This window comes from Arachis ipaensis, chromosome B1 (genome assembly GCF_059453495.1).
Source record: "Arachis ipaensis isolate K30076 ecotype BB chromosome B1, ASM5945349v1, whole genome shotgun sequence".
Lineage (NCBI taxonomy): Eukaryota > Viridiplantae > Streptophyta > Magnoliopsida > Fabales > Fabaceae > Arachis > Arachis ipaensis.
The window spans coordinates 50,729,695-50,744,987 of record NC_142436.1 but is presented as its reverse complement, the minus strand read 5'-3'; the positions used below and the strand labels follow the sequence as shown (position 1 = coordinate 50,744,987).

At 40.9% G+C, this 15,293-nt stretch overlaps 1 protein-coding gene across 1 annotated transcript in view; it reads left to right on the top strand.

Moving 5' to 3' along the window:
• Window positions 1-13,150, top strand: part of LOC148576524 (uncharacterized) — a 32,341-nt gene extending 19,191 nt beyond the window's left edge. The window contains exon 2 of the mRNA XM_088502737.1: window positions 12,846-13,150. Coding sequence (XP_088358863.1) covers window positions 12,846-13,150 — 305 coding nt within the window. The remainder of the gene's footprint in view (window positions 1-12,845) is intronic.
• Window positions 13,151-15,293: the final 2,143 nt, after the last annotated feature.

Sequence of the window (15,293 nt, the reverse complement as noted above, 5' to 3'; positions counted from 1 at the left end):
ATAGTTCTTGTATAAATAAATTCTAGAAATAATCCAAGAGTAACTCTGAGTAAATAAAGGACATGAAAGAGTAGGTGACAAGTAAGGAAACAAACTAGAATGACGAAGACTTGATGGAGGTAATAACTCTTCTCAATATCCCAATCCAAAATGCAATAAAATCAAAATCCTAAGAACTATGAATGTGTAGAGAGAAAACCTAGAGGAGGAATAAATTCAGATCTAAAAAAAACTAAAACTATGCGGAATGAATGTTGTCTTTGGTCTCTGCATGTTCCCCGGCTCTAATCTGCTTTTCTGGGCCAAAAACTGGGTCAAAACAGAGCCCAAAATCGCCCCCAGCAAATTCTGCAGATTCTACAGATCGCACGTGTCACGCGATCGCGTCATCCAGGCGTTCGCGTCATCCAGCATTTTGCCTTGCCACGCGTGCGCGTCGTTCACGCCTACGCGTCACTCGTTCAGTTTCCAATCCGCGCGGTCGCGTGAGCCATGCGTCCGCGTCACTGCAATTTCCTCTACGTCGCGCGGTTGCGTGAGACATGCGTCCGCGTCACTTCTCCCTGATCATCTCCTCAATTTCTTGTGTTCCTTCCATTTTTGCAAGCTTCCGTTCTAATCTCCAAGTCATTCATGCCCTATAAAGCCTGAAACACTTAACACACAGATCACGGCATCGAATGGAATAAAGGAGGATTAAAAATACAAAGTTAAAAGTCTCTAGGAAGCAAGTTTTCAACCATGAAGTATTTTTAGGAAGGAATTATAAATGCATGCTAATCATATGAATAAGTGGGTAAAGATTTGATAAAACTACACAATTAAGCACAATATAAACCATAAAATAGTGGTTTATCAACCTCCCCACACTTAGTCATTAGCATGTCCTCATGCTTAATTGAAGGAGATAAAATAAATGAGTAGGAACATGTAAAACTCATGCAATGCAATGCAACCTATATATGTCAATGCAACTATATGATTCTTGTCCACTTGGTCAAAAGTAAATAAGCTCTTCAAGACAATCACAAATCAAATTCCACTAATTCAATTCTTATACAGTAACAACAGATAAAAATGCAAGAAGGTAGCTCATGAAAGCAGAGAACATAGAATTTAAGCATTGAACCCTTACTGATGATGTATGTACGCTCTGATTTCTCTAGTGTATAGGGTAATCACTCTATCCTTCTCTAATCATGCTTTCTAATTTTTGTTCTTCACCTAACCAATCAACAATAATTAATATACCAATGCAAACATCATGAGGTCTTTCAAGGTTGTAATGGGGCCAAGGTATGGGTAAGGGTACATATATGGCTAAGTAAGCTTATAAATTGAATCTTTAATTAACCCAAGCTTTCACCTAACACATATATTCTTTATAGGTTAAAGTTGACACTTAGCTACCCAAAATTTTCTTTTCACATTCATTACTCATGTATCAACTTTTATTTTAATTTTATCATACAAGTATTGATCTTTGAATTCTTAACTTAATATTGGGGTAATTTTGTCCCCTTATTTAATTATTGAATTTTTTTGGATTTTTTTTTCGTAGTTTATTAATGCACATAGATTTTTAATTTTCTATAGTTTCACATGAGTAGGTACCCAAATTCCCATTATATCATCATGACACATTCCCTTATTATCTTTTGTTCCCACAATTTCCCCATACTTAATTAACACCTAATTCTATCTTAAGCTAACCAAAGATTCAATTGGGATATATAATTGTTTTTCCGCTTAAGACTAGTAATGTGGTAAAATAAAGAACAAATGGGATTTAAAGGCTCAAAGTGGCTAACAAAGATAATTGAAAGGGTAGGCTTATTTGGGATAAGTGAGCTAAACAAATGATGGCCTCAATCATATGCAAGCATATAAATATATTAAACATTGGATATATAGAATGAAACAAAATATAGATTACAATCATAGAGAAGTAAACACACAAGAATAAAATAATTATGGTTAAATAATGTAACCATGTATAAAGGCTCAAATCTCACAGGTTGTGTGTTCTTTAGCTCAAAAACCATGTTCCAAATATAACTTCAAGCAAATTTAACACAAAAGTTTTAATTAAAATTAGTGAAATTTTGTTCTAAAAATAGGGTCTTAGAAAAAACTTATTGTCTTTTCAATCAAGTAGAACATGCATGCAACTAATCTATTACTATGCAATCTATCCTATTCTACAAAATAAAAACTAACTAAATATCCTATTTTATTGGTGTTAGGGAAGAGAAATTACCTCCGGAAGTCAGGTACTGATCGACCTCCCCACACTTAAGGCTTTGTACCGTCCTCGGTGCCATCTGTCAGGAACAAAGGCGGGCTGGTAGCAGTATCTCCACAGTCGGGACCGTCATGACTCCCTGTGCTGGTAAACGAAGTAGAGTCCAGGGTGTCTGAGTCTCTGTATTTTCCCTTAAGTAGCTCCTTGAGGTATGTGAATCGGCGCTTGTTACGGTGCTCTCTTAGCTTTGCTTTGTGTTCCTGCCGATCCAACCTTTGAAGTATCTGATGGAGCAGTTGATTGGTTGCAGGTGCTTGTGGTATTGAAGGAGGAATGTCTTCAGCTGGTTCAGTAGGCTGGCTTGTAATGGCTGCTGAAGGTCTGATATATTTCCCATTAGGGACATACTGATCATCCCGTGGCAGCATGGCTTTGGTGTCCCTAGCTCTGTAGGAGACTCTGGCTGCTGAGACAAGATCTGAGACCAAGGCGGGAAAAGGTAAGTTGCCAACAATTTGTACGTGTCCCATAGCATTCTGGATGTGTCTTGGTAGGTTTAGAGGTTGATTTGTAAGGATGCACCATAGTAGAACGGTCATGTCTGCAGTGAAGGAGGACTCGTGAGTGCTCGGAAAGACGTAATAGGACATAATTTGTGCCCATACGGGAGCCTCCAAGGTAAGTGCAGAAGCCAATATTCCCTTAAGACGGGAATGATGGTATCCGTAGATCCATCTGCTGCCAGGTAGGGCGATAACTTTGAGAACAGCATCCCAGTCAAATTGGTACATCTGGCGCTTGAGTGCGGCCTGTTGAAATGCGTCCAGTCCTTCTAGAGTAGGGGAAAGATCTAAAGCTCGTTGAATGGCCTCTTCTGTAATGGGGATTTGCTTCTGACGGAGATAGACAGACTGCAGGGTTCGCAGGTGGAAATTGGAGTAGAACTCGACTACCCAGGAAAGATTAACCTGCCGTGGCTGTCTCTGTAGAAAACCCCATTGTCTTCGTGCAATTTGCGGCTCAACAAATTCATCAATATGGTTTGGGAGGATAAGAAGGTATTTATGGTTAAACAAGGGATTGAATTAGGACATGTTGTAACCCCATTGTCTTCGTGCGATCGCGTGAGTGGCCATTATAGGGATATGACACGAACGCGTGAGCCGTGCGTCCGCGTGGTAAGTGACGCGGACGCGTGGGAGGCATGTTTCCCATGTGATGCGGACGCGTCAGCGACGCAGTCACGTGGGGTAATTTGTGCCAAAGGCACGCCTCCAGCCACGCTCCCGCGTGACTTTCTGTTCGATTTCATATTCTTTCTGAGCCACCTGCGACGCGGACGCGTCGGCGACGCTGTCGCGTTGCGTGCTCTCCCTCTCTCTCTTTTTTTGTTTTTTTTAATTTTTAATTTTTTTATTTTTTAAAATAAAAATATGCAAATACAGATGCAAACAAAATGTGCTAATAAGGAGAAGAGGTATTTAAAAAGAAAACTAAGAATAAAAAAAGGAACTATCATACAATGGTGGGTTGTCTCCCACGTAACACTTTGCTTTAACGTCCGTAAGTTGGACGCTCCACTAGCTCAGTCTTCTGCTGTGAGTGGATCTTCCAAGAGGAAGATTTCTAACTCCTTGTTTTTCGTCACCTTCTCACCATGATATAGCTTCAAACGATGTCCATTAACTTTGATGAATTCAGATCTGGAAGGATGACTCAGGTGGAAAACTCTGTATGGCTCAGCCTTCCCTACTCTATATGGACCTTCCCATTTTGATCTCAACTTGCCTGGCATGAGCCTCAGTCTAGAGTTGTAAAGGAGGACTAAGTCCCCAGGTTGGAACTCTCTCCTCTTGATGTGCTTATCATGTACAGCCTTCATCTTTTCCTTGTACAGCCTTGAGTTTTCATAAGCTTCTAGGCGAAGGCTTTCTAATTCTTGCAGTTGCAACTTTCTTTCAGCTCTGGCTTCCTCAAATCCCATGTTGCACTCCTTTACTGCCCAAAAGGCTTTGTGCTCTACCTCAACTGGGAGGTGACAGGCCTTTCCATAAACTAAGCGGAAGGGGCTCATCCCAATGGGCGTCTTGTATGCAGTTCGGTATGCCCAGAGTGCATCTTGTAGCCTGGTGCTCCAGTCTCTTCTATGAGGTTTAACTATCTTCTGCAACATACACTTTATCTCTCTGTTAGACACCTCAGCTTGCCCATTAGTCTGGGGATGGTAGGCTGTTGCCACTTTATGAATTATCCCATGCTTCTTCAGTAATCCTGTTAGTCTTCTGTTACAGAAATGGGTGCCTTGATCGCTCACGATTGCTCGTGGTGATCCAAAGCGACAAATAATGTGATTTCTAACAAAGGAAACAACAGCGTTAGCATCATCAGTGCGGGTAGGAATTGCTTCCACCCATTTAGAAACGTAATTTATAGCTAACAATATATAAAAATAACCATTAAAATTTGGATATGGACCTATGAAGTCGATGCCCCAAACATAAAAAATTTCACAGAAAAGCATAGTCTGTTGAGGCATCTCATCCCTCTTGGATATATTACCAAACCTTTGGCATGGGGAACAAGATTTACAAAATTCAGCAGCGTCTTTAAAAAGGGTAGGCCACCAGAATCCACAATCTAAGATTTTTCTAGCTATTCTTTGAGGGCCAAAATGTCCTCCACTCTTAGATGAGTCACAAGCCTCTAAAATGGACTGGAATTCTGATTGAGGCACACACCTTCTAATTACCTGGTCAGCGCCACATCTCCATAAATATGGGTCATCCCATTTATAATATTTAGACTCTCTTTTCAGCTTGTCTCTTTGATGCTTAGTAAAGTTTGGAGGAAAAGTGTGGCTAACTAGATAATTAGCTACAGGCGCATACCAAGGGGCTACTTCAGATACTGCTTGCAGGTTATCAAATGGGAAATTATCATTTATAGGAGTGGAGGTATCCTTAATGTGCTCAAGGCGACTCAAGTGGTCTGCCACTAGATTTTGGTTACCACTCCTTTCTTTAATTTCTAAATCAAATTCTTGTAGTAGCAATATCCAACGTATAATCCTTGGTTTGGACTCCTTTTTAGTTAATAAATACTTTAGAGCTGCGTGGTCTGAGTACACTACTACTTTAGTACCAAGTAAATAGGCTCGGAATTTATCCAGAGCAAAAACAATAGCAAGAAGCTCTTTCTCAGTAGTAGTGTAATTAGATTGAGCTGTGTCTAAAGTCTTAGACGCATAAGCAATGACAAAAGGATCCTTACCTTCACGCTGAGCCAACGCTGCTCCTACTGCATGGTTGGAAGCATCGCACATGATTTTGAATGGCTGGCTCCAGTCAGGTCCTCTCACAATTAGAGCTTGAGTCAGGGCGGTCTTTAGCTTATCAAACTCTTGTTTGCAATTCTCACTGAACTCGAACTCAATATCTTTCTGCAGTAATCTGGATAAGGAAAGTGCTACCTTACTGAAGTCCTTAATGAATCTCCGGTAAAAACTTGCATGGCCAAGGAACGAATGGACTTCCCTCACAGAGGAGGGGTAAGGTAAACTAGAAATAGCATCCACCTTTGCTGGATCTACAGAAATGCCAGTATTAGACACAACATGTCCTAATACAATCCCTTGTTTAACCATAAAATGACATTTTTCAAAATTCAATACAAGGTTTGTACTAACACATCTATCTAATACTCTAGATAAACTATCTAAGCAAAGGCTAAAGGAATCACCATAAACGCTAAAAAATCATCCATAAAAACCTCCATACAGTCCTTAATAAGGTCAGAGAAATGACTCATCATGCATCTTTGGAAAGTAGCTGGTGCATTGCACAAGTCAAAGGGCATTCTCTTATAAGCATAAGTCCCAAAAGGACATGTAAAAGTAGTCTTTTCCTAGTCTTCAGGAGCTATATGAATCTGGAAATAGCCTGTGTAACCATCTAAAAAGCAATAATGTGATTTACCTGACAGGCGATCCAGCATTTGATCAATAAATGGAAGGGGGTAGTGATCCTTACGAGTGGCCTGGTTGAGGCGCCTGTAATCAATGCAAACTCTCCAGGCATTCTGTACTCTGGTTGCTATGAGCTCTCCATGCTCATTCTTCACTGTAGTGACTCCAGACTTCTTAGTTACCACTTGTACTGGGCTTACCCATTCATTGTCTGAGATGGGGTAGATGATATCCGCCTCAAGTAGTCTAGTCACTTCCTTTTTGACAACCTCCAAGATAGTGGGATTCAGTCTTCTCTGGGGTTGACGAACAGGCCTAGCTCCCTCTTCTAAAAGTATTCTGTGCTTATAAACTTGATGGTTGATACCTTCCATGTCTGCCAAGCTCCATCCAATTGCTTTTTTGTGTTTTCTTAGCACACTGAGTAGCTGTTCTTCTTGTTGGGAAGTGAGTTCCCTTACAATAATAACTGGAAACTTTTGCTTGTCCTCTAGGTAAGCATACTTGAGGTGTGGAGGGAGGGGCTTTAATTCTAATTTCTGCTCGTGGTCAGGCTCTGGATTATCTGGGGCTGGTGATAATGGCAAAGTGCCCTCATTGTCCTCCAAGAGTGTCCTCACACTTGGACCTTCTCCTGTGTACTTCTCTTCTAACTCTTCCTGGTGAACTTCAGCCACGGTTTCATCTATGATGTCACACTAGGAGATAGAATAATCATCCGGAGGGTGCTCCATAGCTCCATTTAAACTGAACTTCACTATTCTGCCATCTATTTCAAAAGAATAAGTTCCAAAAAATGCGTCCAGCTTGAATTTTAAAGTCTTTAGGAATGGTCTTCCAAGCAGGATTGATGATGGCCTTCCTAAGTCATTAGGGGGCATTTCCAGAATGTAAGTCAATGGAAAATGTGAGCCCCTTAATGCTCATTAATACATCTTTAGCAACTCCAACCACTGTAATAATGCTTTTATCTGCTAACACAAAATGAGCTGCCGACCTTTTTAAGGGAGGGAGCCTCAAAGTATCATATATAGACAAAGGCATTATACTAACACATGCTCCTAGATCACACATGCAGTCAGAAAATATTACACCATCAATAGTACAATGAACCATACATGGACCTGGATCACTACACTTCTCAGGTATACCTCCCATTAAAGCAGTTATAGAACTACCTAAAGGAATACTTTCTAATTCATTAATTTTGTCTTTATGTATACATAAATCTTTTAGAAACTTTGCATATTTAGGTACCTGCTGAATAACATCAAAAAGGGGAACAGTTACCTTAACCTTTTTGAACATCTCTACCATTTTGGGATCAAGTTCCATCTGCTTCCTGGGTTTCCTTGCAATTTGTGGAAATGGAATAGGGAGGTCATTTTCTGCAGGGTCTGCCTCCTTGGGTGCTTCTTTCTGTGGTTGAGCCTCTACTTCTTCACCCATGTCTTGTATCACCTCTTCCTCTTTAGCATCCTCTACTTCTACCACCTCTTTAGCTGAGGTGTGTTCTGATGGGATTGGCTCCTCCTGATTCCTTTCTTGCAGTGTGGTTCCGGACCTTAGCGTGATGGCATTGATGCCACCCTTTGGATTGGGTATGGGTTGAGAAAGAATTCCACTGGAGCTTGCATGTTGAGTGTTTGAAGTGTTGGGTGGTGCCAGCTGAGAGATGAGAGCTTGTATAGCGGATGCTAGGCCATTAAGTGAACTTTCCATGTTCCTTTGTCCATGTTCAATGGATTGAAGAGCCTCGCCACTCGAAGAGAAATTAGATTGAGTGATCTGCGGAACTTGTTGTTGGTTGTGCTATGGTCCTTGGGACTGCCTCAGGTGAGGTGCTCTGTAAGGCTGGTTCTGATTCTGCTGCCTGTTGTTGTTATTATTCCACCTCTGATATCCTTGATTGTCTCTGCCTCCTCTGTAATTGTTGTCCCTCCAATTCTGGTTAGAATTATCTCTCCAACCTTGGTTAGAACTGTCCTGCCATCCATGGTTGTAACTGCCACCTTGATTGTACCCTTGGTTGGGGCGGTCATAGAAGTTATGAGTGGCTGCCACAGTGTTATCTTCCTACTGGAGCTGCGAACATTCATCAGTATAACGGCTGTAATCAGCACAGATCCCACACACTCTCTGTGGAAATAGCTGTTGGCTTTACTGTGCTTGTTGTTGACTCAACTGCATCTACTTCAGTAAGTTGGTCATTTCACATATACTCTGAGCTAGAGCAGTAGTTTCTTTGCTAGAAGATACCTCTGCAACAGCCTTTGACCGGCCTTGTTTCTGCCTATGATTCCTTGTAGACTCAGCCAAGCCGCTGATCAATTGCCATGCCTCATCAGTGGTCTTGTACTTTTTCATAGACCCATTGCTAGCACTTTCCAATGTGGTCTTATCTTGGGGCCTCATGCCCTGTGTGACGTAGCCGAGCAACACTATCTTGTCAATCATATGGTGGGGACATGCTTCCAGAAGGTTGTTGAAGCGCTCCCAATATTCTTAGAGAGTCTCAGATTCCTCCTGAACAATCATGGAAATGTCCTTCCTCAGTTTATCAGTAACTTCAGCTGGGAAGAATTTTTCCAAAAATTCTCTTCTAAGCGTATCCCAGTCAGAAACACTTGCTACGGGTTGAATGTAGTACCACTCTCTCGCCTTTCCCTCAAGAGAGAATGGGAAAGCTTTTAACAGAATAGAAGTTTCATCTGCACCATCGCGTCTGACAGTAGAACAGGCTGCTTGGAAATCCCTCAGGTGCTTGATAGGCTCTTGAGCAGGTAAGCCATGAAACTTAGGCATCAAGTTGAGTAGTGCAGTCTTTATTTCAAAGTCTGTAGCCACCGCTGGGTGATGCGCTTAAAACGATTGCATTGTAAAATTAGGGGCTCCAGCCTCCTGGATAGTAATTCTCCTAGGTGCTGCCATGTCACCTACACGTAAATCAACCGAATCAGCAGAAATGGAGCTTGTTTCTTCCTCAAGTGACGTTTCAGATTCACCCTCAGAGAGGACTAACCGACGCCGAGCTTGCCTTATTCGTGAGATAGTTCTTTCAATCTCAGGATCAAATACTGGCAAGCTTGGATCAGGGAGTGAATGCGTCATTAAACCAAAGAAACATGTAGCTCATAGTAGCAAAAAAAATAAAATAAAATGCAAATGAATAAATTCCAATCAATAACTTAGCACTCTATTGCAACTCCCCGGCAACGGCGCCAAAAATTGACATGGCGAAAATTGGCGAGTTAAGAAATTATTATAAGAGATACGTTGCAAGTACAGTTCTTAACCAGCCGAAAATCCACTTATCAATTTAGAAGGGGTTGTCACAAAATTAAAATTAAAATACTGGGAGTATGAATCCCAGGTCGTCTCCCAACGAGTTGCAGAAAGGTGTGCTATTTTATTAATCAGATATTTTCTAAAATGGTTTGAGTTGATAAACAGGAAATTAAATCAGAGAAATTATGTAATTTAAATAAAAACCTTGACTGGGAGTAGATTAGTTGGAAGCCCTATCCTTGATGGAGTTCTCCCAAGATTAAATTGATAATTGAAGGTTGTTCTGCTTAGTTATCCTTTACTAGGTAGAGGAAAGTCAAGCAAGTTGGAAGGCAATTTCTATTCACAAGTTCTAATCCTCTCCCTTGGGAAGGACTAGTGTCAGTGACTAAAGGGAGATCCAACAATAAACCCAATTACAATTTTTCTCTTGAGTAATCCAACTCAAGGTTTCCTTTGAATCATCTCCCAATCAAGTTATGGAACTACTCGCTCATTATGAATGTAAATTTCACAAAATAAGGAAGAGAAATACTGAAAGACATAATAAATAATAATAATCAAAAGGATCAATTAAAAATAAAAATAGTTCTTGTATAAATAAATTCTAGAAATAATCCAAGAGTAACTCTGAGTAAATAAAGGACATGAAAGAGTAGGTGACAAGTAAGGAAACAAACTAGAATGACGAAGTCTTGACGGAGGTAATAACTCTTCTCAATATCCCAATCCAAAAAGCAATAAAATCAAAATCCTAAGAACTATGAATGTGTAGAGAGAAAACCTAGAGGAGGAGTAAATTCAGATCTAAAAAAAACTAAAGCTATACAGAATGAATGTTGTCTTTGGTCTCTGCATGTTCCCCGGGTCTAATCTGCTTTTCTAAGCTGAAAACTGGGTCAAAACAGGGCCCAAAATCGCCTCCAGCAAATTCTGCAGATTCTGCAGATCGCGCGTGTCACGCGATCGCGTCATCCAGGCGTTTGCGTCATCCAGCGTTTTGCCTTGCCACGCGTGCGCGTCGTCCACGCCTTCGCGTCACTCGTGCAGTTTCCAATCTGCGCGGTCGCGTGAGCCCTGCGTCTGCGTCACTGCAATTTCCTCTACGTCGCGCGGTCGCGTGAGCCATGCGTCCGCGTCACTTCTCGCTGATCATCTCCTCAATTTCTTATGTTCCTTCCATTTTTGTAAGCTTCCTTTCTAATCTCCAAGTCATTCATGCCCTATAAAGCCTAAAATACTTAACACACAGATCACGGCATCGAATGGAATAAAGGAGGATTAAGATTACAAAATTAAAAGTCTCTATGAAGCAAGTTTTCAACAATGAAGTATTTTTAGGAAGGAATCATAAATGCATGCTAATCATATGTATAAGTGGGTAAAGATTTGATAAAACTACACAATTAAGCACAATATAAACCATAAAATAGTGGTTTATCAACCTCCCCACACTTAGTCATTAGCATGTCCTCATGCTTAGTTGAAGAAGATAAAATAAATGAGTAGGAACATGTAAAACTCATGCAATGCAATGCAACCTATATATGTCAATGCAACTATATGATTCTTGTCCACTTGGTCAAAAGTAAATAAGCTCTTCAAGACAATCACAAATCAAATTCCACTAATTCAATTCTTATACAGTAACAACAGATAAAAATGCAAGAAGGTAGCTCATGAAAGCAGGGAACATAGAATTTAAACATTGAACCCTTACTGATGATGTATGTACGCTCTGATTTCTCTAGTGTATAGGGTAATCACTCTATCCTTCTCTAATACACGAACCCTAACCTCCCTTTCCACTCCTATATAAACCCCTCTTCACTCCTTCATTTCCACATACCACAAACACTACTTCTCCCCCTTGGCCGAACCGCTAAACCCCCTCCATCTCCTCTATTTCTTCTTCTTCTACTCTCTTATTTCTTCTTTTGCTCGACGACGAGCAAACCTTCTAAATTTGGTGTGGTAAAAGTGTTGCTTTTTGTTTTTCCATAACCATTTATGGCACCTAAGACCAGAGAAACCTTTCGAAAGAGGAAAGGGAAGGCAAAAGCTTCAACCTCTGAGTCATGGGAGATGGAGAGATTCATCTCAAAGGTCCATCAAGACAACTTCTATGAAGTTGTGGCCAAGAAGAAGGTGATCCCTGAGGTCTCTTTCAAGCTAAAAAAGAGTGAATATCCGGAGATCCGACATGTGATTCAAAGAAGAGGTTGGGAAATTCTCACCAACCCCATTCAACAAGTTGGGATATTAATGGTTCAAGAGTTCTATGATTTACTTTCTCAGTTGAATATGGTTTGATTGAAAATGATGGTCAACTTAGAGCTCTTTGTGGAGTTAAGAGTAGGAAAGAGTTGTGTAGTGGTTGGAAACGTCATTCTAAGTTCATGATGGTTGCAAGCTCAAAATTCAAGAGCAATGGTTGGTGTAGAACTAAATTGCATGGGTCTAGGAAGTTGTTTGGAAGCTTCTTTGAGAATTCTAAGGTCATGCCACCCGGATGGAATAATGATGACCAATCTGGGGACGGGTGTCAAAACAAAGTGTGGGATCCCGGATCGCACGAGGAAAATCAAATTTGGGAGCCCATGGTTTGTGAAGAACTCCATCCAAGCTTGAAGATATTAAAATTGAAGAATGGAGCTTATTGGAGATTCAAGCATTGGTGGATGTTCAAGGATAGTTTCAAGCACAAGCCACCTTGAGAGGAGCTCCCCATAAGTCCAATGTAAGACCCAGAACCTTTGAAAAGTCTTTTTATGCGTAAGTCTCAAATCATATAGTTATTTATAGCCTTAATTTCAGAAATTATTTTATTAAAGATAATTAAGGCAAGTTTTGATTTATTGAATTTGAGATAAGTTATGATTATTATCCAATTTTATAATTATTGGATTATTTTCTATATTTGGATTATAAAGTTGATAGTTATGAAATAATAAGGATTTTATATGATTTGGATTAGATAAGTAATATTTTAAATATTATTACTGCTATTTTGGAAAATGAAGAAATTAAGTATATTATTTCTAATTTTTAGATTTGGGCATTTTATTGAAAATAATTTGTGAAATTGATGAGCAAATAGTATTTTCTATATATCTCTAGTGTTGGATTTAGTTTGGGTTTCAATTACCATATTATTCCCAACTTTATTTGAAATTACTAAAATGCCCCTAACCCTAAGTTTCAAAAGTGAAACCCTAACCCTGAAACCCTAACCCATGACCCGGTTCCCCCTTTCACCCTCAGCAAACTCAGATTTGAAAACCTGTAGCTGCTACCCCATTTCTTTTCCCATCAGCAACTCACACAAAGTTTCCTTTTTCTGGAAAGAAAGAAACAGTGAGCAAGCGGGAGGGGGAGAGAAGGAGGCGCGTCTCGTCGCCGTCGAGCTGGAGGGGGAGCTGTCCGCAGCGCCATGGCACTGCCGCCACCATGCCATGCCTCGCCGCGAGCTACCCAATCGCGCCATCGCTGTCCCGTGGAGCCATCGCCAGGCCGCCGCGCGTGAGGATGCTGGGCCGTCGCTGCCTTCTCGTCGCAAAAGAGAGAGAGAGCTCGCGAACCAGGAAGATCGACCCATGCCTCACCGTCGCCAAGCTCGCGCCGCTGCTGTCCCGTTGAGCTTTTGCCGATGATTGTGCCGCTATTGTCAGAGAAACCTGAGGAGAGAGAGAGAGATGACCCGATGGGAGAGAGGGGGAAGACCACCCGCGACGCTGCCGGAGCTCCCATGGCCGTCAGAGACTGCCACCTACCTCCGCCACTGCTAAGGTTCGCCGCCGGTGCGCCGTTGAAAGGAAGGCCGTTCAGTCACGCCGAGCAGGAGAGACAGAGAGATCTGAAGGTGTGCTAGGAACCCAACCACCGTGCCTGGCCACCGATCGCGTCACCGGCACCGCCTCAGTCGGAACTGCCGCCATCAGAAAAGGGTTCTGGTCGCCAGGAGTGGTTCTGCGACTCCCGGGACCACCGCCGGAGCTTCTGGCTACTGCTGCCGTCGCCGGAAAAGGTTGTCGGTAAGGGTTTTAATTGTGGTTTCTGTCCTTTTTGAATTCCGGGAATATTATAGTCACTGCGTGTTGGTTTCAGTTGGCGCGATCGGAAATTGTCGTCGCTGCCGCTTGAGGTGGCTGCCGGGCTGCCGTTGAACCGGTTCGGAGACCGCTGCCATTTCGGTTCAGCCATTTCTCCTTTGGTTTGGTAAGCGTTTCGATTCGAAAAGCCTTTTGTTACTGTTCTGTCATCATGCACTGAGGTTTGTGGCATTAATCGCTATACGATTGAGTTTCGGTTGTTGTATGTTGCGATTAGAGTTGTTGAGACTGTTGCGGAAGTGGCTTGGAACCGAGGTTTTGGCTGCTGGGATTTTGATTGTTGATCTCGGGTTGAGGCGGAAAGGACTCTATGAGACTTTTGGGTTATGGATTTGCGTTGAGGTAGGGGCGCTTTCCAAACACTATAGTTTATTATTGGAATTATTACATATGGGTACTGATGTGAGATATTGTGTATTTGGTGATTGTATCTGCCTTATGTATTATTTGATTGACTCGAATGACTATGGATATTGGTTTGGCCGAATTGTTGTGTGGCTTGTGAAATGTAATGTTTGAAGTTGATTCTTTAAAGATTTGAAATGAGTTTAATCCGTTGAGGATTGGTTTGAATTGAGTTAATTATTTTGATGATGTGAAAGATAGAATACTCTTGAAATTCAGCCTGGGTTGCTTTAATTGATTTGGTTTTGATAAATGATTTATTGCTGAACCGATTCTTTAAAGCTTTAGAAATGAGTTAAATCGGTTGATATTGAGTTGATTTTTGAAATGGCTTCCTTGAGATATGCCACTGAGGCGACTGTTGGAGTTAGCTTGCTTTTGAATTGATTTCTGGTTTTGAGCTGTTGAAAAGGAATGAGAAACGGTTTAGTTGGGACCCGAACCGGGTGGCAAAAGTCCAAGTTTTAGGGGAGGTGCTGCCGAAATTTCTATAGAATCCGAGTCCTTATTTGAAATGTTAATTGGGGATTTTTGAGTTTAATGCCTTTCCTATCTATTTTGAAGATTGTGAAATTATGGCTTCTTTATTACCTTTACTTAGAACAATTAAGAAAGCAATGAAGTTATGCTTTGAAAGAATTATTGAAAAGAGAATCATGATTTATCCTTATTTTCCAAGAAGAACAGTATGTCTTTGGATACAAGTCATTTGAAAGAGAATTTTGCTTTGAGGCTGTTTTAAAAGGTAAAACGGGTTTATGTTTTTCTCTACTAAACACAAAGATTGTCCCTTGGGAGAGTTTTCGTGATTTTAAAAGGAATTGGATTTCGATTGATGAGCCTCATTATTTTGACGTTTTAAATAAGATTCAAAGTATCTTTTGAACTCTAGTTTAACACAACAAAAATGATTCTCTTATCAGTTTGAAACGCTTCAGATTTAATTATGGAATTGAAGCCGATTTTGTTTAAGTAAAGGAAATGGTTTTGAAAGAAGTAAAGATTACGTGACTCGGTTTGGCTTAGATCCTATTTTCTTACTCAAATCAGAAAGCCAATGTTTTAATGATTTTAAATGAATTTGGCGAAATGAGATATGTTATTCTCCCCTAAAGACTTGGGACTCTGCCGAGAAACTTTGTTATAAAATCCCATTGTTGAATGGATGATTTTGAATGTTTCAAAATAAATCTTTAACTTGCCATGGTTATGGAAGTTTGAAAAGAGGATGCCGAGAGTGGCATTGTTTTCAAAGGGGAATTTACCTTGAGTAAAAGTG